This window comes from Empidonax traillii, unplaced genomic scaffold, assembly GCF_003031625.1.
Source record: "Empidonax traillii isolate 1590-97213 ecotype Southwest subspecies unplaced genomic scaffold, ASM303162v1 scaffold608:size386988, whole genome shotgun sequence".
Classification (NCBI taxonomy): domain Eukaryota; kingdom Metazoa; phylum Chordata; class Aves; order Passeriformes; family Tyrannidae; genus Empidonax; species Empidonax traillii.
Genome location: NW_020955801.1, coordinates 206,284 through 229,967, shown reverse-complemented (window position 1 = coordinate 229,967; position 23,684 = coordinate 206,284). Strand labels below are relative to the sequence as shown.

Below are 23,684 nucleotides of genomic sequence, written 5' to 3'. Positions count from 1 at the left end.
AATTTCAACCTTAGTAACCATAGCCCAACTCCTGCTCACGTTGTGTATGTGAAAAATCACCCTGAGCCAACACTGTTGGTTTCACTGCAGCTAAATGAAATGTTGATTTCGTTGCGTGTGGGGTAATGTGGTTCAGCACCACGGGTTGTAGCTGAGGCCTTTGGTTCTCTAAATAAAGAGCTGTCACTTTTCAATACCAAATGACTCAAGTAGGGAGTTGGATTTCTCAAGACATTCAGGAAACCATTCAAATTGTCATATATGTTGTGTGGAGGAGAGATGCTTCCCTGATCTGGGGCCTCAACTCCTGAGAGGATTGTGGATGTTCTGTAAGTGGCCAGCTCAAGCACTTGACCAGCAAAGTCCAGTCACTTCAGCCTCTTGTATTATTCTCTGTAAGTTAAAAACCAGTAGATTTAAGAAGTAGCAGGCCTTCTTCTTAAAATGCTATGTCAGGACAAGTACATTCAGACCACTGTGGTTTTTATTTATATATAAATTCTTTGGCAACAATTTTCTAGAGAGCAGAATAATTTTTTGCTGTGTAATACTTTATTGTCTCCCCATGAAAAACTGATATCTTAGAAAATCTATATCACTTTCCACTATAAATAGTACTGTTCCAGATTAAGGATTAGTTCCTCCCTGAAGAAAAACAGATTTAAAAAATCTAGTCATCATCTCATAACTGTTTATGTAGTAACATTGAAATAAAACAGAAAAAGAAAATCATTCAGTATGTGGTTTGTTATTGTCTAGAATGTTAGTGTATGTTTATACAATAAAAACAACATAAGTTATCCTAGTTTGTTTTAAAAACCTTAGTAGTAGAAATATATTGCTATCTGCAGATTCATAAACAGAATGCACTTTTTCCACCTAAGTTCAAGTATTATTAGAATATTATTATTACTATCATTATTATTATTATTGAAGGAGCTCTAAATCCTTGCCATTTTGCCTGTCTTGACATCATTTTGGTCTTTCTGAGAAAGAACAAGTTGTGATCATTTATACACGAACAAAATCAAGGTAGAGCGTCCAGAAGTTTTCCCTGGTGGAAGAAAGCCTGGCAATCCTTTGGCTACTATGAGCAACTTTAGAGGAGCGTATTTGAGACTATTGGTAGAGATGCAGTAGTCACGTGCTTTCTTGGTTGTCTGATGGGCTTAATTTCTTCCAGGTTCTCAACATTCAGTCCCATTTAAAGGAGAAGGGCAGAAAGAACCCAGCCCAGACTTGTACCACATCAAGATATGTCATCTTCGTTTCTTCTTGGTACTGTCAGTTGCTCATAGGTCGGCAGAGTGTTGTTAGGGAGGAAGAGATCTGAGTTGACGTTGTTGCCTCTCTGAGATGATCTGTTGTTCCCTTGATCCCCCTGCTGACGGGAAACCAGATGATGCAACATATCCGTAATGAGGTTCAGTTTCTGGTCCATTTGTGTAACCTACAAAGGCAGAGGGGAGCTTTGTTCAGTAGCAGCACGTGAGAAAATTGCAACAAACCAGGTGATACACATGCAATAAGAAGATGACAGTTTTCTTAATTGGGATCACAATAACCTCTGTGAAGATGCCTGTGACAGATTCGCAGTTCATCAAACAGATAATCAGAAATTTAATGCAATAGGTCAGGGTTGGATGAGGACAGGCTTGTTAATACTAACCTCTGGTATGTGCTTTGACACTCATTTTATACCTGGATGAACACATGACAAATGAGCTTCTAAAGAGATGTCCTGTAATACAGAACTAAGTCCCAGAACTGAGTTTCTGGTTTTGTTTGTTTGGTTGGTTTTGTTTGAGCTTTGTTTGTTTGTTGTGATTAGTGTCCATATTTTTGAAAGAACGACAAACTTCTGTGGTGCTTATATGCCTTAATTATATCAATATGCTCTAGTAAATAACTGCTTGACTTGCAGTGATCTAATCAACTCCAAGTTGGGACTGACTGATGCTCTTTGATACATTTGGGCCCAATTACCAGCTCAGGCCACAAAATGCCCATATGTATTTTTGCTGCTGTGAGCATATGGCAGCTGGGGTCTGTGGCAAGGGCTGGGAGTGGGGCATGACTCAGTTTTATGCTCTCACTGTGTCAGGATCAGTGACATGATCCCCATCAAGACAGAAACCAAGAATTCTAAGATGGCTGAAAACTAATTTCTTAACTGGGGGACTCCAGGTGTTAAGCCTCAATTCGTAATGCTCATTTTCTTCTGCCTTAGACAGACTCTCCCTAAATTATTTAATTCTTTTTTTTTTCCTTTTTTTTTGGTTTGTTTTTTCTGCTCCTTCATCTAATCTTTAGAAGAAAAAGTAATGAAAAATCAGATACCTAAGAGAAGTTAGGTTATGGATGCTATTTGGTGTCCATCTGTGTTATTCAGAAGAAAACTGAGAATTAAATGTTTCTAGGAGCACCACAGATTCAGCCTCTGGTTTCTTGCATCTTCCAGTCAAGAAGTATCCTGTATGAACCCTTCTATCTGGCATGGGAAACCTCCTCTCTGTGCTGACTCCAATGTACTGAGCAGGCTATCCCAAGGGGAAGAGGGCACTTCCAGCTTCAAAGTCCTGCTCACTCTCTCATCCTGGGCATGGCAAAAGCATTGAAACCAGGCAGTAAGATTCTGCCTTATGGCCTCCCACTCCCTTCTGCAAGCCTAACAAGAAAGCCTCGATTTTGCCATTGCAGTCTCTGACCCATTGATCCACAGGGATTCTAAAACTCAGAGTAAATTCTAGCCGAAAAGATTTAGTACGTTTTAAAAAGGGAAAAGAACGCAAGCAGAAAAAAAAAAAAAAAAGTGATAGGAATAAATTGTTGCCTAAAATATCTGCTAGAAAGCAGTGAAAGGCACATAAAACCACCAGAGAGAGCACGAGTGGGAGCAATTTATATGTGCCTGGCTGTCATCCAAGTATCACACAGGATAACAAAAGACAGTAAGGCTGAGCAGAACATCAACAAACCTGTAGGATTTCAGCAGAGACTAAAATGTTTTTCTACCATAGAGAAAATGGTGGGGGTTTTTGAACACTTTGTACAACTGGTAGAGAAGCAGATACAGTGATTTAAAAATATGAAGTGCCAGAGATTTATACTTTGCAGCTGGTTTTGAAAACATTAGGCAAAGCACCCTAGATGGTACATGAAACACTAGTAATTTTGGATGGAAATGGCTGTTGAAAGATGAGATTCTATGAAATGAGGAAGCTGAAGAACTCATAAGTTCAAGATTTCTAGAAGGAAATACAGATGGAAAACTGAGCAGATCATCAGGTTTTAATTTCAACACTATGTGTTCACTCCCTTAAAAAAAGGCACATTTTGCCCAAATGGTGCCCATCAGAAATGGCAAACTCATGATGGTCCAAGTGTGATGGTACAAATCAATGGTAGTGTAATCTGCAAAAATACCTCACTCCTGCATCCCCCACTGCCCAGGTATCATTTGTGATCCGAGACAGTTGTGCTGGAAGGATTGCAGTGAAAGCCTGCAGACGAACAACTATCTTGAGAGTCTGAAGGACAAGTTTTTCTTCTACAAGGAATGTCTTTTTGCCAATTATTCTAAACAAACCAGGGGATTTTTGTATGTATATATTTCTTAATTTGTGATTCCAGGCTGGGAGTATCAGAGGAAACACTGGAGATGTATCTGGAAAATGTGCATTTATGAAACTCTTGCAGTGATGAGCTATTGAACATGACAGTAGGTTGGACTGAGATCTGGATAGTCCTTCAACAGCTGTGCATCTTGGTGATGAAGTACTGGAGAGAAGTGAGAAGTGAAAATTCTTGCTGGGAAATAAATTCCCAGAGATTATTGTCTAATTTTTTCTAGGGAACAAGGTCTGGCTGCTGCAGCTGTGGAGTGCAGGAGGCCCACAGAAGCAGAGGCAGAAGCTAATTGCTATTGAGCTGAGCCATATGAGATTAAAAGTAAAGACCTTCGTCTTCCATTTTCCTGCTTGTTGGGGTAGGGCTCTAAAGACAAAAGCTTTTGTGGAGGGAGGTCCAGAAAGCTGGTTGTGTTTAATTGTTGTTTAATCAGTTTTTGCTTTCCAATAAAGCAAGCAATTTCCCTGGGGGTTCTGTGCCATGAAGGGCTTGCTCCAAGACACGCTGAAGTCAGTGGTAGTTCTTGGCAATCACTGGCCTCTGTATCAGTCTTGGACCAAATCACCAAATAGTAACATATTCTTTGGATATTATAAGAGAAGGATCAGTCTGGATTTCTGCACATTGATCTCCTTAGATGCTTCTTGGGACTGCATCAGAAAAGGTGACATTTGCAAATGAGGCAGCAGTGGGATGACAGGCCCCCATCCTCGGCTCTGCCAAAGGAGCATCTGCTTAAAGTATGAGATATTTTATAAAGAGAAGTAAAAGCCACCAGAAGGCATCTTCTACTGTCATCACAGGCCTCTGATGTACAAGAATAAGAGGCTTGCTGATGAACAGCTTTGCTTATTAGCATGCCCAATCTGCCTGTAGTCATCCAAACACACATCCTGAAATATATCATTTACTTGTTTGCTGCAGAGAAATTATACCCACTAGAAAAATGTCAGTGTGTGCAATACCCTTTTTATTAAACTAGCTTGATGTACTTAGCACAGAGAAGTGCATCATCTCCCCTGAATCATGCTTTCAAACATATTTACTTGATTAGAAATTAGCTACAATGCCAGAACGAATAAAAGTGAAGAAAACAGAAAAACTGCTGATGTTGCTCTAATCTTAACTGCTTTGAATAACTCTGATCTCTGTCCTTAAAACAGCAAACATTGTTAATTACACAGAAGAATGACTTAGACTGATTTATTTCCTTTAGGAAAAACTAAGTAAGCTCTTTGTAGATGATTTATGTTTCATTAGAAGCATGATGTTTGGATGATCAAATTCTTTATATGCAAATAATTTCCTTTGTATTTCACAGTTGTTGGGGAGAGGAAGCAGTGTTTGAAACTTCAGAAATTACACACCACAGTTAATCCTAATTCTTACCAAAATATTGTAGGAATACAAGATTTTTCCATCCTCCAAGTAGTTTGTTTTTTTTTTTTAAAAAAAGATCCAAGGATCATAGATTGAGCACAGATGGGGAGAAGCAGATTTAAACAAGTTTTGAATCTAGCTCTTGGAAACAAATAAAATCCTATCCATGCAGTGCACTGAGACAAAAAAAACAACAACCCCCAACCAAATCAAATAGCTCTTCACAAAGACTGAAAGGTTAGCAAACAAATCTTAAATGGCACATAATGAAGAAATGTAGTTTTGTCACAGAACAGATTTTTCCTCTCCCTGAAATGCCACAGAGGCACGTGACTACTCTGACACCACAGGCAATAGACCAGCAGGGATGATGTAGCTGCTATGAATCACAAAGTCCTCTTAGGTCATGTTTTCAGGAGCAGCAGTCCTCCACAACTAGATATAAACCATAGAACCACTGAATGTCCTGGATCAGAAGAGACCTTAAAGTTCATCTAGTTCCAACCCCCTACCATGGGCAGAGACACTTTTCACCAGGTTGCTCAGAGCCCCATCCAGCCTGGTCTCTAACATTGCCAGGGATGGAGCATCCACAGCTTCTCTGGGCAACTTGTACCAGTGCCTCACCACCAGCACAGTACAGAATTTCCTTCCTCATATGTAAACTAAATCTACTTTCATTTTGAAGACATTCCCCCTTGTTCTGTTACTGCACGTTGTTATAATAGTCTCTCTCCATCTTTCTTGTAAGTCCCCTCAGGCACTGAAGGCTGTAATTGGGTCACCCCAAAGACTTCTCTTTTCCAGGCTGAACAATCACAGTTCTCTTAGCCTTAGTGACATGCTTTTATAAAGGTATCAACTTTTACAAAGGTATCAAAGGCATTCTAGGAGGTACTACTGAACAAGATAGAGATTGTTCTTGTTGAGAAAACAAAATAATTTATCAATTATTATTATCTATCATATTTATCTGCTAAAATTCCTCAGATCTTCACATTATATTCATTTGTAATTTTAAGCACTTACAAGAAGTTTGTCGCATGATTCTGAAAATAATATGTAACAATAATTTATTTCCTTGCTTTTAAAAACAAAACAAAGCAAAACAAAACAAAAAACCTGAAACTAAGCCAAAATGCAGAAGCCTGAGTGGCTGCAGTAGCACCTAGAGAAGGGTTCCTTTTAAGCATCTCTGTAATAAGAACTAAAGAGCAGCACTTTGGAGACCTTTTCCCAAAACTTACTATAGGGATTTATCAGGAAAGGGCAAAGACAATTATGGAACTGAGTGGAAACAGTATTTTCAGCCATGGTTATTCAGGATAGTGGGAAAGCTGAAGCATTAAATTTGGAGTTTGGTATAATTTAGGCCACAAAGACCACAAATTATTAATAAATTATTCCAAGTATTGCTCCATGATCTGCAGGGATCGAGGTTGATTAATGCTGTTGATTAACATCTCATCTGCCCTTCATTCTTATCCTCAGAGATTTTAAAAGTAAATATGAAGGGAAAAAAATCATTGTGCCTCTAGACAGAATAGTGGTTTCTATGTTCTTAACATGGTTGACTGATTAAACACATTATTTGTCCTTAATCAAGAGAATTTTTATCAGCACATTGCTCACTCGGGATTCAGGGGGAGTGTCCTGGTTCTCAGTAAAGAAAGCCAAGCATGAAGCTGCTACAGGAGAAGAGGGAAACCAGAATGCAAGCAACACTTGGCTGAATGAAAATGTGATAAAGGAAAATTTCATCTGCGTTTCCTATGTTAGACTCCCAAGTCTGCTACCTTGACTTATCTTGTGTAGCATTCATTCCTGAGGGTGCTGCTTTTTTGCTCAAAGTGAACAAACTCTTTAAGGCACTTTTTCAAAATAACTGAAGATGACTGGGGAGACCTTCGTGTATTTACCAATCCTGGTGACCTGTGACCTGTTAAAAAGGACCCTATTGCTCTGCAGTGCAGCAAACTTCTAATGAAAAAAGTGATGCTTTCTTTGTGCATCTCTCCATGCTGTATAGAATCTCGAATGTGTTTTCTATTCATTACTACAGTCAGTAATAAGACAGCCTTACATTTCAGAAGAACACACAAAAAAAGTCCTTTCTGTTAACAAAGTAATCTTCAGGCACACTCATGATTCAGCTGAAGAAAAGGTGAAAGGCAAAAAACATTTCAGAACTTATGACACCTGTTAATGGTGGTGTTGGGAATGAAGGGCTGTATCAGTATCCTGTATCTTAAGTGGTACTCAAGAACAGTGAGCCTGTTCTGCAAGAAAAGGTGTGGTTATAAATCACATTTGTCTTTGGTGGGATCCTTTCTATTTAAGTTCCTCAGGGTATTTGAGGAAGCTGCAGAGAGCACCTTCCTTGGCTCCTCTTCTTGCTAAGTCTCTACATATGTTGGTATTTCAATATTCCTAAAAGTTAATGCTTTAGTTTTGAGGGGTCTGTGGACAGGAACGGGTACGATGTTAGGAGTGGTTTCTAGAGGAGGTCAGGGATAGGTAATGGAATCTTCACAGAGAATTTATTTTAAATATTTCTCTATAACTATATAGTGGCAGAAGAGACCAATAATTTCAGTACTATTAAAGAAAGTTTCTTTCTTCAAGTGTGTGATTCTTCAAAAATCATGGAATTTGTCTTCCTTCCATACCCAATATCCCTGATTCTTGTGAAACCCCTTATCAGAACTTCTGGCTTCGATGTGTTTATTTTGTTGCCAGAGACTAGGCAGCAGTTTTGCTGGAGGTTATATACCCATCATTGAGGTGTTTGTAGGATAATGTAATCTGCATGAAGGAAGATTTATTCTTCAGACTGTCTGTACTTTTTTTTGAGAGCTGGCCAAAGAAGAAATGGCCGGGAAAGGATAGAAGAAATGGAGCCAGTGAGAAAACACTCTACTACAAGATTGTTCATTGCTAGGAAAACATAAAGGCAGACCTTCTGAGGAACAAAATTACAGGTTTTGAGGGTTGCATGGACAAGTGTCTTTCTAGTCAATGAAAATATTGTATGAACACTGTAACCGCTGTCTTAACTGACAAATAAAAAGGACTACTTTCAGAGAAAAAGCATTTTTGGAAAGGAAGGCACTTGCTACACCCTGAGTTCTAAAATCAGCTCTCTTAAATAAAGCTATCAGTGACAATCTCTGCTTTGAAATACTAAAAATTATTCTGTTTTTTCAATAAACTGACACTGTTGTTACTCTCATCTTGATCTGTATTTTTATAGTAAAATATTTCTCTTACAGTTCTCAAAAGTGCAAAAAACCACTTCTATGATACTGCCATTTTCCCCTACAAAGTAACAAGTGGCAACAACAGCTGCTGTGCTCATGTAAGAGAAAAATTCTGTTAAGATCTTAAAAATTATGAGGAATAAGTAGAAATCAAAAGTTGCAAACAAGTTGATTTGTTTTTTACTGGTACCTTCATAAAAATTATTTGCCTATAACTTGCTGCTTGACAAGATAAGATGAATACAAACCCCTCCTTCTCACAGGGAGGTCGGTAGGTTGCTGGCAAATGGGAGAATTAAATTACAGAGAGTTAAATACATTTCTCAGGGACTGTTACAGAATACAAGACCTCAAGAGGTGCAAATCTTTTAGGACAGTGCTTAAGTGCTTTTTGTCTTTTTTTCTTTTCTGGGTCAAACCGAAAGAGGGGAAATTTAAGCAAGTTATAAGAAAGAAATTCCTGTGAGGCACTGGAACTCTGAGGTCACCCAGAGAAGTTGTGGATGCCCCATACCTGGCAATGTCCAAGGCCAGGCTGAATGGGGCACTGAGCAACCTGGTCTAGTGAAAGCATTTCCTGCCCATGGCAAGGGGTTTGGAACTAAAAGATCTTTAAGGTCCCTTCCAATCCAAGCCACGCTATGATTCTATTATTCTTTTAGAAGTGGAGAGGATTCAGAAAGACCTGAGGGTAAAAACAGTTGGAAAGGGATAACCTAAAATGCTATTAGTCAAATCAGAAATGAGGATCATGATGGATGTGGCTGGAGGAGATAGTAAGAAGCAGGGACCGGAATCAGACGTCACTTGAGAAGGGAGAGGAGAAAACGTCTGAATTCAGCACTTTTGTTGCTGTTATTAACAACTTGCAAAAATATGTGGCTTAATTAAAGCACCCAAACTGTTGGAAATCAGCTCTTTCTGGAAACCTTTCTTTAGCTCTAGGTGTACTTTTGGACCACAAAGTCCCTCTGCTTGCTTATCGCTCCCCCAGCTCCCAGGCCAGTCCTGCTGGCCTCACAGTACTCAGTGTATGCCCAGATGTGTGCAGTGCTTGCAGACCTATCTGGCATCCAGAAGGCTATAGCCAAGCAATTAAAATTTGTGGTTGACTCTTGTTTTAGATAATTGAGACGAGACTTAAAACACATGGAAATTTTCAAGTTAGAACACTGTCCAAAATCTACAGTCTTTGGCCCAGCACTGCCTCAGGATACAGCATTTTTTTTCTCTAAAATATTACAAAGGTCAGATATTTATTTTTTTAACACTTTCGTCCAAATTAACAGTGTATCAGTAGATGAACAAGGGAGCTTGGAAGGTTTTTCACTCTTTGCATGAAGCCAGGAAGGTGAAGTTGAGGGTCTTGTCTCTAAATATAACATTTATCAGAAATTACTAAAGATGATTAAATCCCCCTATCCTATTAAATGAATACTCTGTTTTTTTCAAGAATTTGCTTATCTTAATTTACTATGACCCTACCTTCAGGAAATAGTGTCTCTTTGACCAGACACAACTGTTTTCCCTCTCTATTTAAAAATAATAAGTTGGCAAGAAGAAAAGGATTCTTTCTTTACAAGTGAGTCAGTGATACCAAAAGTATTAGCAGTTAATGTATCTGCAAAAATCACTGGATATCAATCTATCATCATCATCATAAACAGCTTCCCAAATTCTGCTTAAATTGAAATCCAGTCTTATGGAGCACGTGAAACAGGCTTGAGAGAACAAGAAATATAGGGGAAATATTGATCAAAGAAACCGGGGAAAAAAAGCTCCTTATCTTTGTGCAAGAGTTTGTACAGAGCTCCAGAATAAATGGCAGTCATGTACAGGGCCGGGAGCTGGACTTTAATGATCGCTGTGGGTCCCTTCCAACTCAGGATATTCTATGATTAGTGCATCATATCAAAGCACTGTGTGAACCTGGATGCACCCACACAACAGAACACTAGAGCAGATAAGTACTGTTAATGCCATCACGGTGTGGGGGAAACTGAGGCAGTGAAGTTAGCCCACCTTCAGATACACTAAACATCCTTAACTTCAGCTTGGATGAGGGGCTCTATAACAAACCTTAAAAATATTTTCCCCTGGCCTGGATGCATCTTCCAATCTCAAAAAAAAAAAAAAAAAACCAACTTCACAGCACTCTCCTGGTTTTTATTATTGAGACAGAAGGTTGGAAAACTGATTGCTTTCTCATTCTCCATCACATTCTTGTTCAGGAAAACTTTCTTATGTTGGGTCCTTTTGGTTGAACACCCTAGTACCTATATGCAGAGGAAAGACAGACTTTCTGTTTACTAACAGGCACTTATATTTCAGATGCTTCAGTTGTGAAGTTTTTTCACAGATGTGAAGAAAACTCCCCGTGGTACTTGCCTCTGGAGGACTTTTTCTGCTGGCTTAATCGCAGCAGTACAGCCTCTGAAAATCACTCCATATTTTCGTTGTCAGAAGTTTGGCTATCAGATAGCAGATTTCTCCTAGCTGTAGATTCCTGTTCCCAGTGTGGAACAGTGGCACATTTACAACACTTTGGAGTTAAAAAAAAAAAGAATGGAAGACCCAACTGGCATAAAAATATGTCCAGAACTCTTCTCCACGGCAAAATAAAGCTCAAATCCTCCCATCCCCCTCCTCTCACCTCCCCATTAAAGAAAACAAAAGTGACTAATCTTGACCTCTCTCCAAAGGGGAATGTTTTGCTTCTTGAATCCTTGGCTCTGGCTCTTGTATGATACTGGGACTATGACTAATAACCTCTTACCGGAGTACTGCTGATAATTTCACCACTGAGTAGCTGTTCTCATTCTGGATAATCATAGTATGCACTTAAGTTGCCAAGATTTTATTTAAAAAAAAAACCCAAAGTATAAGATATACACTCATAATCCCCCGTGTTAGAAATACATTTTTCAGCTTCAACTGTTAGGTTTTGCCTGACAATTTTCCCTCCTTCCTCCAAGCTGTTATTTTTCAGATGCCTGCTATGAAATGGTTCCCTTTTTCCTTTCTTTCTCTCAAACACTTTTCTTAATTCAAAACAGATTTGAGACTGCTGCTCTTTTTTAAAGCAAATATGCCATGTATCATGTCGAGTTAGGTCAGTATTGCTTATTTCATGTTTCACACTTCACCCAAATGAGGTATCCATACTGCTTTTCAAAGGGAATAAAGCCAGACAAGGTGTGGTGGGCTTTATGCTTAGAATAAAAAGTGAGGCACATTTACAGTTTATGGATCTGACCTCGTGGCATGGCACAGGGAAGGGCACTTACCTGTCTGTTTCCTTAAAAAGTTAAAAACTAGGATAACTTCAATAATTTTTTCAAAAAAAGTTCTTTGGGCAGTTTCTTTTTTAGCATCCATAACCTACTCATTTGATTTGATTTGATAGTTATTATATGGGCAAAAATGGACATAAACTCTTTTGTACCTAAAATGAGCTTAAAAAATTAATAACCATACGATGACTTCTGCAGCAATCAAAACTGGAAGAGTAAAAAGAGTGGGGGAGAGAAAGGGAGAGAAGCAATTATAACAACAGTGAGTTTTGAGATTCCCTGAGGGCTGCTGGTAATTAAACTAACGGCAACATGAATCTCTGTTTGATGTGGTCATGAATTTGTTTTCAAAAGAAAAATGTTTAAAAAGATTCTTTCAAGAGAAATTTTTAGATAACAAGCTCAGCATAAATAATTAGACCAGAAATACTTTGATAAATATTATTATGGAGAAGTCATTTATGGGCCACGGCATTGGAAGGTTAGAAATCCTGGTGATAAATAAGGTGGCAAGTTTGCACCCATTTTGAACACACAAAACCAGGGCTGTGTTCTTGTATGCTTGAGTCTGCTCCTCAGAAAGGAGGTGGCCTCTTGTTTTGCCATTGCCTTAAGCTTTACAAAGACACAGATGCAAGACAGAAAATTTCAGTGGGAAAGCTCAGTGGAACGAAAGAAAACCACACACAATTCCAAAGGCACTTTTCATTCCCAGGGGCTGCACAGAGATCAGAGGTGAAATTTAGTGGTGATAAAAAGTCTGCGAGCCTACTCTGCTCCCCCAGCCTTTCCAACCGCCATTCAATTCTGAAGAAATCATATCCTTGGAAATATCTCCTTCAGAATACTCAAAAAATAAAACCACTTCCATTTTGTAGAAGAGTAAGCACCTAGCAAAACCCATTAAAATCCAGAGAACATGCAGGTGCTCTGCATGTTCTCTGCATGATTTTAGAAATCAACTCGCCTCGGACACCCCAAACCCACATTTCATTCATTTACTGACCACTTCAAGAAGTGGAGGCACATACAATCAATCACAAGCCAGCAAATAACCAGTGAGCGAACTAGAATGTAATATATTTACCGGTGGAAACCCATGTTTAAAAGGAAAAGAAACCACTTGCTGGCTGTCACGGTGTTATTCATAAAGGCATACTAGGAGATCTTATGGATACCAGAAGCAAAGCTACAACAAAGGCAACCAACTGCTAATGAAGAAGGGTTTTCAGTCAAATTTCATGGGTCATACAAAGTCATTACCATGCCTGCAGGAGTTCAACAGCTCTGCCAGTTGAATTCGGGTGAAATGAAGTGATTATTTTGTTACGCATTTTGTAGTTTTGGACATTTTTCTTTAAATTTCAGTTTCTGAAGCCAATCTGCTATGCTGAACATCAGCTTCAGTTTCCAGAGTTACCTTCTAACTAATATTATTGCAGAGGAAACCCTGAAAACAGGTCTTCTGTGTACACCAAGGTCTCAGAAACTATATTTTAAAGACTGATATTTGTTTTCCTTTTTCTGCTTAAATACCACCTTATGGCTTTAAGATAATTTCCTAACACTTTGGAGGTTTTGTTCGTTTTTGAAAACTAAGAGACACATCATTTGGCTGCTACTGGTAACAAGTTCTGCATGGGTTAACTTTCCAAATTGCTTCCATTACAGGTTTCCCTCTGGTTTTGAGTTAGTTAAAACTCTTAAGGCTCTTTTCCATAACATTTCAAGCTATAATGTCTTCAAATGTAAGCAAATGTTTCTGATAAAATAATATGTTTGAAAAATTTAATGGATGACAAAGATAACAAAAAATTCTTAGTGCTTTTCTTTGTCAGTAACTTCTTCTAGGAATATAGCCAGGCTGGGCATTTGTTTGGACTGGTAAACCGTGACTCAAAAGTGGATCTCTTGGCAGCATAAGCAACAGTTCAGTGGTGGAAGCAAAAGGCTCACAGTCTTTCCTAGCTGATTAATCATCGTGACAGGCTTGAAGACTAAACGATCTGCCCAGCTCCAGATGTTAGCTGTGCATCCACCTCTTATTCTTCTGGTTCATAGGCAGTAGCCTGAATTGCTCGTTCGGAAGATAATGATGATCGTTACTGTTCAAAACAAAAAGGCTTCGGGCTTTGTAATATTATACTATGATAGAGGAGGCTACTACACAAGATCACACGGTACATATAGTCTAGACATGATGAAATGCTGCAAGATCCTTCAGGCAGAGGTGGTGACAGTCTTACACATAAAGCTTTGTGACGTTTCCCTTCTCCATTCCCACCTCCCACTAGAACTGTTATCAGTTGATAACAGATATAACGGAGCATGAGTACGTAGCTGGCTCTCTCCCATTAAGTCCCTGCCACTATGGGCTGCACTAACCCCTGTTAAACCAATAGCAAAATAAAGCTTCTCTTTGATGGGAGGCAGCATCTGTTTCACAGCACAGGGTAACACTGCACAACATTTACAGACAGGAACCAAGAGCACTGATATAATGAAAGCAGAGGAGAGCATCAAGGTGGCGGAAAGAAGCTACTGAACACTGTTTGAGACAGCCTAAGAGTGCTATGGGATCTTCAAGGGCTGCAAGTAATGAGAGACATCACTTAGATTGTCATCTAAAGGATGGTCCTCCACAGAGGGGCCAAGTTTGCCTTGGGCATCAGTCAGGAAGGACTTCATTGACAGTGGTGCTCCAGGAAGGGAACACCAGAGAATCTCTGTGTCTGAAGCAAGCTGCTGCCTGCTCCTCCTGGATATTGATCATCTGTGTTCACAGAGGTCAGACCACACCAGTACCACCACACAAACCGGTCTAGCTGCAGGCATTTCTTATTTTCCCTTCGTATATTATCCTTGAATGAGTGAAACAGGTTACTATGGAGTTATTTTCTTTCTTCTGCTAATCTCTTTTGTTAAGTAGTACTGCTCTCCCAGTGCAACAGAGAGAGTAATCACCTGCTCTGGAGAAATTAATTCACCCCTAGTCGTGCAACCTTTGGAAAAAGGTTGTCAGATAGTACCTCCTAAGGACTTTACAGATTAAAATGCTAACATAATTCAGAATTAACTTAAGATTTTTTCACCCATTTTCATGGATGGCTTTATATGATTTGACTAACAACTTTAGCTCTGACACATCTGCTCTGAAATGTGAAAGGGATTTAATTCAGTCTCAAGCATTACAGCTCCTTTCAAGTATAAGTTGCTCCTGTTTATAACACCTGCATTGCTGATTTATATATTCATAGACTCATAGAATGGTTTGGCTTGGAAGAGACCTTAAAGATCATCTAGTTCCAAGCTCCCTGCCACTGGCAGGGACACCTTTCATGAGACCAAGTTGCTCAGAGCCCCATCAAGCCTTGCCTTGAACACTGCCAATGATGGGGCATTCACAACTTTTCTGGGCAACCAGTTCCACTACCTCAGCACTCTCAGAGTAAAGAATTTCTTCTCAATATCTAATCTAAACCTAAAGATAAATACAGAACAGCAGTAGGAATAGCAAAAACTATAAAAATACCAAGTGCTTCTGTTTTCTTTTTTGACCTCCAAGCTTCAAAATGCTTTATCCTACCCACTACTCATGGCTGAGGAAATGGAAACAACAGAAAATTACATGAATGTGCCTCAAGTCCCGCAGAAAATGATATCTCAAGTCAGGAACTGCACCCACACCACCTAGAAACCCCACAATAACACAGCAATGCATCTTTTTAGATGGGACATGGACTGTCATGATGACATAAGTGTCTGACACTGGCTTTTAAAAGCTGATTTACTGAGAGGACAGAGGAGGTCTGGTTGCACTTACTCCTCTCTGGCTCAGTTAGTACTCACAGTGTACACGTGCAAGTGAGCATACAGTGTGTGACCAGCTCTGATATTCATTATTTATATAACAGTTCTACTGACTTAAAAACTAATAAATCCACAGCCTGCAGATTATGTGCAGACGTATAGACACATCATCACAAATACAACTTTATCTTGATTCTTTGTCTTTTTATCCCTGCTGCTGCACAACAGAGAATCTAGTACAATAGCAAAACAAGCCTCTGGCTAAAGTTTGTTTAAATTACAGCATTTCTCCAATACAACTGACATAGAGAAATAAGCGTCATTTTCCAGGAACCATTTCTATACGAATATTTCACACAGCTCAAACGTTGTCAAACTTTTTTGCAACACCGTGCTGCAAGATGCTCAACACTTCTCTTTCTCTCTGAGTGGCCTTGACCCTGGTGAGCTATTCAGTGAGGAAGATCCATGGATATCCATTTGGACTGAAGCATATGTGAAACACATAGTCTATAAATTTGCATAACAGTGAAAGCATAACACAAGAGGTCAAAATGAGGTTTCTCTCCTTATGTATTGTAATTATAGTCTATTTAAAATTATAAATAATGCTCATTATAGTAATTAATAAAGTTTGTATATCTCTGCTGGACAAAGCAGCTTGCCTGGTGTAGAAAATGACATTAACTCAATCTCTGCAGACTGTCCCTGAGCCCAAAAATGCTTTTGTTGGAAGAGTGAACACCTGTACTAATTACACACTTCACTCACTGAGGGGTCATTGCTCATGGCAAAGGTTTTAAATCAGCCACCCCAGGAGACACACATCATTATATTTCTAGGGCAGTCACCTGATGCTGAAAAACTAGGCAATCCTGGAAAAAAGTTCACACTCTGAAGTCTCTAAAGGTGAAAGACCATGATACTCCATTGCTGGCCACAAGAAAAGAGACCAGAATATTCAAATGAATAGAGAAAATGAAGAAAGTAATCAGAAACTGTTGCTGAAATCTGAAGTTTAGCATTATTTTTAGCGATTCTGTGATTTTTCTGACTTTGATGTAAATTACATTTTCTCCCATCTCTTGTATACCAATACCGGACCCAGCAAAGCTTGACAGAATGTGACAAATATGAAATAATTTAACTTTATTCCCTTTGTGTTTCATATGTGCCATTTATGCACCTAAATTTTTCAGTTCTTCCCAGATGGTCCCTGCTCACACTGATGCCAATCAGTGCTGGTACTTCCCTTAGCTCAGTATGCAAAACTTGAAGAATCCATGGTATATAATCTGAAAGCCAGCATCTAAGTGGTCATAGGGGACAGAGATAACTGCATTTCACATTCCTCTTCTCCTGATCACTGCTTGTAAAACCTGTCAGCAGGTTTCTCACTGGGAAATCACAGTGCAGAAAGTCACTTTAGGAAGGTGCTGCCTTCAACTAAATACACTCCAAGGTGTCGTGCTGTCCTCAGCATAAAAGTAACACCATCTGCCAAAGGCAAGGGGCAGTGATGGTGTGGGCAGGGTTCTCCATCCAGGTGTTTACAGCTGCTCTGCACCACAGTACCATACATGGGGTAAGCAAAAGGGGAGTGGGAGCAGAACTTGTTCAGAAACAGCAGAGAACAGGAGCAAAGGCAGAAAAACAATGGAGCCAGGGTAGAGAAGGGATCCTTGAAGTATTTGGCATTTTCACAACTGCCTTCTGTGTGAATGCTAAAAGGGTTTTCAAGGATGCAAATGACCAAATACACAAATTCTTCCTAAGGTGCCTAGGAACTTGATAAAAGCAATGAATCAATACATTTTCTATCAAATTATCTCCTAACTCTTTAATCTCTACTTCATTTTGTAATTTGCAAGCACACAGTATAAATTTTCATGGACATCTAGATGCAAATTTTTTCTACCATTTGTGTGACCCTTTTCAGTCAGATTCATTAGGCAACATTAGAAAAACAATAATCCTCTGAGCTCTGTGTACTGCATGAACCTCCCTCCCCCTCCACTGTGACTCAGGAATGGGACATGTTTTGCAACAATGTCGCCTAAATATACAATAGTCCCGGTCTGCTTCTCTTTTACCCCAGAGTAAATGAGGAGTAAACTTATCGATGTCAATGGGATTAAGGTAATATAAATGGCCTGAAAACACGGATTGCTGTTAGCACTCAGAAGAGCACACTCCAGAGGCTTGCCCACTTGCACAAAACATATCCCCTATAGTAACAGAATATAATAAATGACATATATCGCTGCAAAGAACTCCTATGACTAAATGGTGCATTGTATAAAGCAAACCCTTCATCGGTGCATGGACACGGTCTTTTCCTTTACTTTTTAAAACCCAACCCTGTCATGCAAATTCTTGCCAAGTCTTCACTGTTCTGTTATTTAAATCTCTTGAAATTTCACAGCTTCACAGAGAACATACGATTTAAAAGAAAAAAATTCAACTTAAACAGAAAACATCAAACCTGGCAGGGTATGTACAGAGCAACTATAGTTTTGGAAAAGAAATTGCAAGGCTTTTATACTGTAAAAGTAATGAAACCCAAAAGGTTATCTGAAGTGTAATTTAAAGAAATGTGTTTGCATTGTTTTCAGATAAAACAATCCTGAGGCCATGTGTAAAAGTCCTGAACTGCAGGACAGTAATGAGTTTGTGAATTAGGACTGTAAATTCCCTTGCTGTGAATCTGGGAGCCATCAGGAGCACATAGGATTGAGTCAGCAGTTACCAAGGCACTTACATACAGCACAGGCCACTCAAATCTCCAAACTGCCATTTATCATTTCCTGAGACAAGTTTCTTGGCAAGCCTCCTTTAAAAACAGTTTTTTTCCAAAACAACCAACCATTCCATCAGGCTATGAATATCACTATAATTTGACCTATTTTTCATATCAAGTAGACTATGGGGCTCTGATTTTCAGTTAATTAAAGAAACCTTCTTTTCAGATTTCCAAATGTCATTTGCAACAGGGTAGAACCAGTAAGCCAGCTCTGAAACAGCGCCAGTCACAGACCAAACCCTATGGAAATGCAAGGAAAACCCCCCAAAACATAAATAAACCCATGGTTTGAAGTTGCAAAGCCCAACTTACATAACACCAAATTTGGTCACCCTGCCAAATTGTTAACCTTTGCCTCTGATGAAAATAGCTGTCCTGGGCTTGGCTGTGTTTCATTCTCCTGAATGTGTGATGGCTCAGAGCTCTCTGTCAGAATTTGAATTCCATATGCAGTTGTTGTTGCTATTAGTATTATTACTACTACTACTCACTAGCAGCACTTAGGGGCCTTGTCTAAGTTCCACACATGGAGAGAGAAACAGGCCTTGCCTTGAAAAAGGCACGATCTAAAGAGATGAGATAAAAACAAGGGATGGAACAAAGATTGTATTTTCATTCCTGTTTTATACATACTCATCTGAGATATGGAGGGATTAAATGTCTTTCCTGTGCTCACACATAAAATATCTGGGGCAAAAGCTAGGAATTGAACCAGTGTTTTCCAGTTCAAATCAACTTCATCTTTCTTCATTAACCCTTTATTTACTAACTACAAGTCTACTTAAATCTGTATGTAGAAGCTGAGTTCTCAGAGCTGTGTTCAGCTTTTGGGCCCATAGGGTCTAAGCACAGGAGGGGAGCAACACTCCTCTAACCTCTTGCAAGAATATTCATGCTCACATAGCAATAGTTACTTGTGAACTTGTTACTTGAAGCCTTACAAAAACTCAATCTAGAAAATAAAGTCTCCTATTTTGATTTCCTATTTTGTGAAGGAAGTCTGGATTCTGCTATTTCTCTGCAGAGTCTTCTGTGCAAGCAGCCACAGAAACAACAAACTGTGCCATGCTTCAGGAAAAAAGTAAATAATCACTTAAGGGATTTCTCTAAACATCTGACCTGCAGTTCACACATTCTTATTAAAAAAAAAAAAAAAAAAAAAAAAAAAAAAAAAAAAAAAAAAAAAAAAAAAAAAAAAAAAAAAAAAAAAAAAAAAAAAAAAAAAGGAAAAAAAGAGTAGTTATAAATGTTTTAGTAAAGAATTATTATACTACTTTGCCTTCAGAAGACTTTTGTCTTCTAAATAAAACAAGTACTTTTTTATGTCAGAAGTAGCTTCCTCCTGAAAATCAATGAGTCTATTTATTTTTTTAAATTAGTATTCAGAATAATTGAATTTCCCAAGTTGGAAGGGATCCATAAGAATCCTTGAATCCAACTCCCTGTTTGTTGTAGGGCTGCCTAAAACTAAATCATATGACTAAGAGCATCGTCCAGATGCTCCTTAAACTCTGTCACCCTTGCTACCATGACCACTTAGGTGGGGAGCCTGCTCCAGTACCCAGTCATCCTCTGGGTGAAGAACCTTTTCCTAATGTCCCACTTGAACTTCCTCTGATGCAGCTTCATTCCATTTCCTCATGTTCTGACACTGGTCACAAAAGACAGGCAATTAGCACCTACCTATCTGGTATCCTCCCACCCTAATTTTAGATTTTGTGATTGTAGAGGTTCTTACTTTGGTAAAATAAAAGGTCAAGGGTTTGTTTTGATGTTGGTTGGTTGGTTTTTCTGGGTATTTTTTGTTAGAAAGAATAAATGTACCTGATATTAGGACAACTTCCACATGAATTTCAAGTGTTCATTCCAAAGCATGGATATAGGAGAGCACTACAAAACACTTACTAGGTTTAAAAATAATCACAATAATATGTGCAAAATTATGTGTCTCTTTGTGTCTGTCTGCTTGGAATGGCTGAAGATTTTCAGCTAAAGCATTCCCCAAAATTTTAGTTTGAGATGCCCAAAATGGAAAACTTCAGGTCAGATGGTTAAATATACACACAAATAAAACAATCTTATAATGGGCAATGTTTTGGTGAGGCTCTGATACACTCCCATTGCCCAAGAACAACAGGTATTGCATATTAAATCCCAAAATACATGTACATGGGAGACAAACTTTGCTTCACTACTTGGCTTCAATACCAGAGCTTTGGTTACTTGTAACAGAAAAAAAGGGCTATCATTACATGCCTTGGTCAGAAAACAGAATTTCTGTTTTATGGGAAATTATGGCATATCACAATTTTTTTAACCTCTCAAAATACTGAGATATCTCAAGGAGTGGAAATTGCAAACTATTTTAAATTGGAAACGCATAAACGACTTTAGCTTAATAACAAATGCTGATGGTACTGAAACATTTAATTAAAAGAGCAAAAACTCTATCACTATTTCAAAGGGGATAAAAGTAATAACAAGACAACAAAAATAGACTAACTACAGCATTTCAATGGCCTTGGATTAAAATGCTGATCACAATGAAAAAGTATAACTGGGTTATTCCAAGAATGTTTGACAGAAAATGTTATCCAAGGAGTCTTCACATAAGACAACCCAGAGGTTTCTAATGGAACTTCTACTTTTTTTCCCAGAAAGGCTGATTTTTGCCAGCTCTATCTAAAATAAGGCATTTAACACTTCACATTTTTTTTAATAAAATCTCCTCTCCATGACAAAACCCATCCATTTCTCAGTCCTTACTTGCCATTAGCATGCCCTCCTGAGATGTTGACCCAAGTGCCTGCACACTTCAGAAGCACTTTGGAGAGGCCTCAGAAGAACAGCCTGCCAGGAGGGCTGTCAATTTTAAAATAATTTACAAAACTGCAGAATTTCCTGTTTCTATAAATGTCTCTAACTAGCTCTTTCCAGCAGATATCCCTGGAGAGACAAACTGTTTTCCCCTGTTTTTTTTGCCAAAAACTTATGTATGTTTTTTGGATGGTTTGAAGTGCACCTTTCCATCTCCAGCTTTGCTCAAGGTGAAGAGGTAGCATGTTCTGCCTGGGAATCTTACAAAGCAAACTGTGTGTTGGGATTACTGTGTGAAAATCTGATAGGATGGAGGTCCTCTAAATCCAGTGAGACCTTTGCCATTGACTTTAAAAGCAACAGAAGTGCAGTCAAGAATAATTATTTTTTGTCAACAACATACTTACTTTGGGATTGGCCTTAGGAGTATTCAGGTCAGGGCACCTGGAGGTACTTCAATCTGAACAGTCAATTAGTGTCAATGCTAGTCTACTTTTTCAAATTTTGATAGAAAAATGTGTTTCCAAGACTTTTAGTTATAGAAACGGATGGAAAATATAAATCCATCTAATGATTAGAGGTGAAAATTTTCCATTAATCTCTGGTGTTACTCAGTTTTCATGATACAAGAAGCCATCTTGATCCTATAGCCCAAATTGTTAAGCCAGCCTTGTACACATTGATCAGATTACCAGGGAAAATACAGAGGGGAAAGAAAATAGTAAGAGTTGGCCATGTGGTTTTATAAGACATGGATCACAAATCTTAGCCCTGAATGTCTCTGGAGGACTATAACAGACTTGGGTTCATGAAGAATATCCCTGCTCAAGAAGAAAGGCAGTGAGATCTGTAAGCTACATGGGAAAACACAGCACTCCGTGATGCAAATACTGATGGAGACTCACAACTGCTCCAGAAACACTGGGTAGAGGGAATTTGCCATCAAAAGGAAGATACTGAGGATTACTGCTTGGAAAATCCATTTGCACAGGGTAATCCTGGAAAACCTGGAAGGGTATTGCCCTTTGAAGGAACCTTGCTCAGGGTCCAGCGTGTTTTGGCTGCTTCTCAGGAATGCTTGCAACTTGATTTGTATTCAAGGAGTTAATAAGATAACACCTGATTTCCTGGAAATCAGGGTGTGCCTCCTGTCTGAGATGCTTTCTTAGTGAAACCTTAGCCTCTGCTTCCAACAGGACTCCTGTAGCAGGCTGCTGACCTGGCTGCTGGAGACCCTCCTTGGCCATCCACAGGGATGTCCCTCTTTGGCTCTAGAAACCTTAAAAATGTTTACATACAATTTTTAAGATCCTGTTTTCGAGGCATGCTCTCTGTGTAATTATGATGCTGTTTCTGATATGAAGAGTTCTCCTTGCCACCAACCTCTTCCCTGCCTTTCCCCCAAAATAAAAAATCCTGGTTGAAAACCAAAACAAATAGTAGATTTTTATCACACAGAATTTGTTAACAATACTTTCCCTGAAATAGTTCCCAGGCCTTTTTAATGCTCAAATAAAGGCTCAAACATTTACAGCCAGCACTCTAAGCCAACTAATAATTTATTTGAGCCATACTGAAAAGCTCAAGAGGGATTTTGAATGAAAAATCTAGTGAATAAACTGATAGCCAAATACTGCCTTGGAGTCCTGCCACTGTAATACACAGGATGCATGGAGCTCTGTCAGTGACCATGACAAACACCGAAAAACAATCAATGAGATGATAGTTAAGTTTTGTCAATTTAAAGCAGAAAAGATAACGTCTTTGAGTAAACCATGAGACTTAATATTTTCCAACTTCAGTGGCACACAGATGACTGGGTGTTAAACTCCCACTGCTTTAAAAACTAAAAAAAAAGAAAAAAAGGTATTCAATTATTTGACAGTAAGATAAGAAAGGCAAAACTCTGCTTTCAGAACTTCATGGGAAACTTAGTACATGGAGAATTCCCAAAGATTCTACTGAGTGTTACAGAATCTGCATGTACAGACCAGGATTAAAGCTCATAGTGTTAGAAAAAAAATACTTTCCTTTTATTTTCTTTTTTTTTTTTTCTTAAAGTCACTTGAGAACTTTAAAATTGCTTTAAGGCATCTAAACCAAGATGATTTTCAGGACTCAGCTGCCATCTTGCCAAATGTAAAATAAAATACATATAAAGAAGTAAAGAATTTTAGAACATGCAGATAAATCATCTCAATTTAGTAGTTTAAAATTTCTTTACATTCACTAATTCTGAAGCACTGTCAACTTAAAACTATGAAAAAGTTTATTCTGTAACTTAAAAGATTTTTTCTTCCTCCATTTGTTCTGTCTCAGATTTTTCACCCCATTTTGCATTTGAAAGAAAATGAATTTGTATAAGAGTAGCAACATGAAAAAATAGTCTTTACAATTTACTGCACAGTAGTTTGCTTCCAATATTGCAATAGATTGGAGCTGCAAGCACCCTGTGGCTTTGGCTGGAGCGAGAGGACTGGTTTAGCCTTGATTTGAACCTGCTGTTTACAACACACTGTAAGCCCTTCCCATATGGCTGACTTTTAGTGAGGGCTATGTGAAAAAAAAAAAAAATCACCACTGCCAACCAAACACAGGAAGAAGGAAAATACTTTGCATGTGTATATTTATTTGTACAATTACTTTGGAGTGCAAAATAAAAGAATTTATATTATAGAAAATGTAAATTTT

At 38.6% G+C, this 23,684-nt stretch overlaps 1 protein-coding gene across 1 annotated transcript in view; it reads right to left on the bottom strand.

Moving 5' to 3' along the window:
* Positions 1-439: 439 nt before the first annotated feature.
* Positions 440-23,684, bottom strand: part of LOC114065041 (potassium voltage-gated channel subfamily KQT member 1-like) — a 186,637-nt gene continuing 163,392 nt past the window's right edge. The window contains exon 6 of the mRNA XM_027898623.1: positions 440-1,450. Coding sequence (XP_027754424.1) covers positions 1,250-1,450 — 201 coding nt within the window. The 3' untranslated portion in view covers positions 440-1,249. The remainder of the gene's footprint in view (positions 1,451-23,684) is intronic.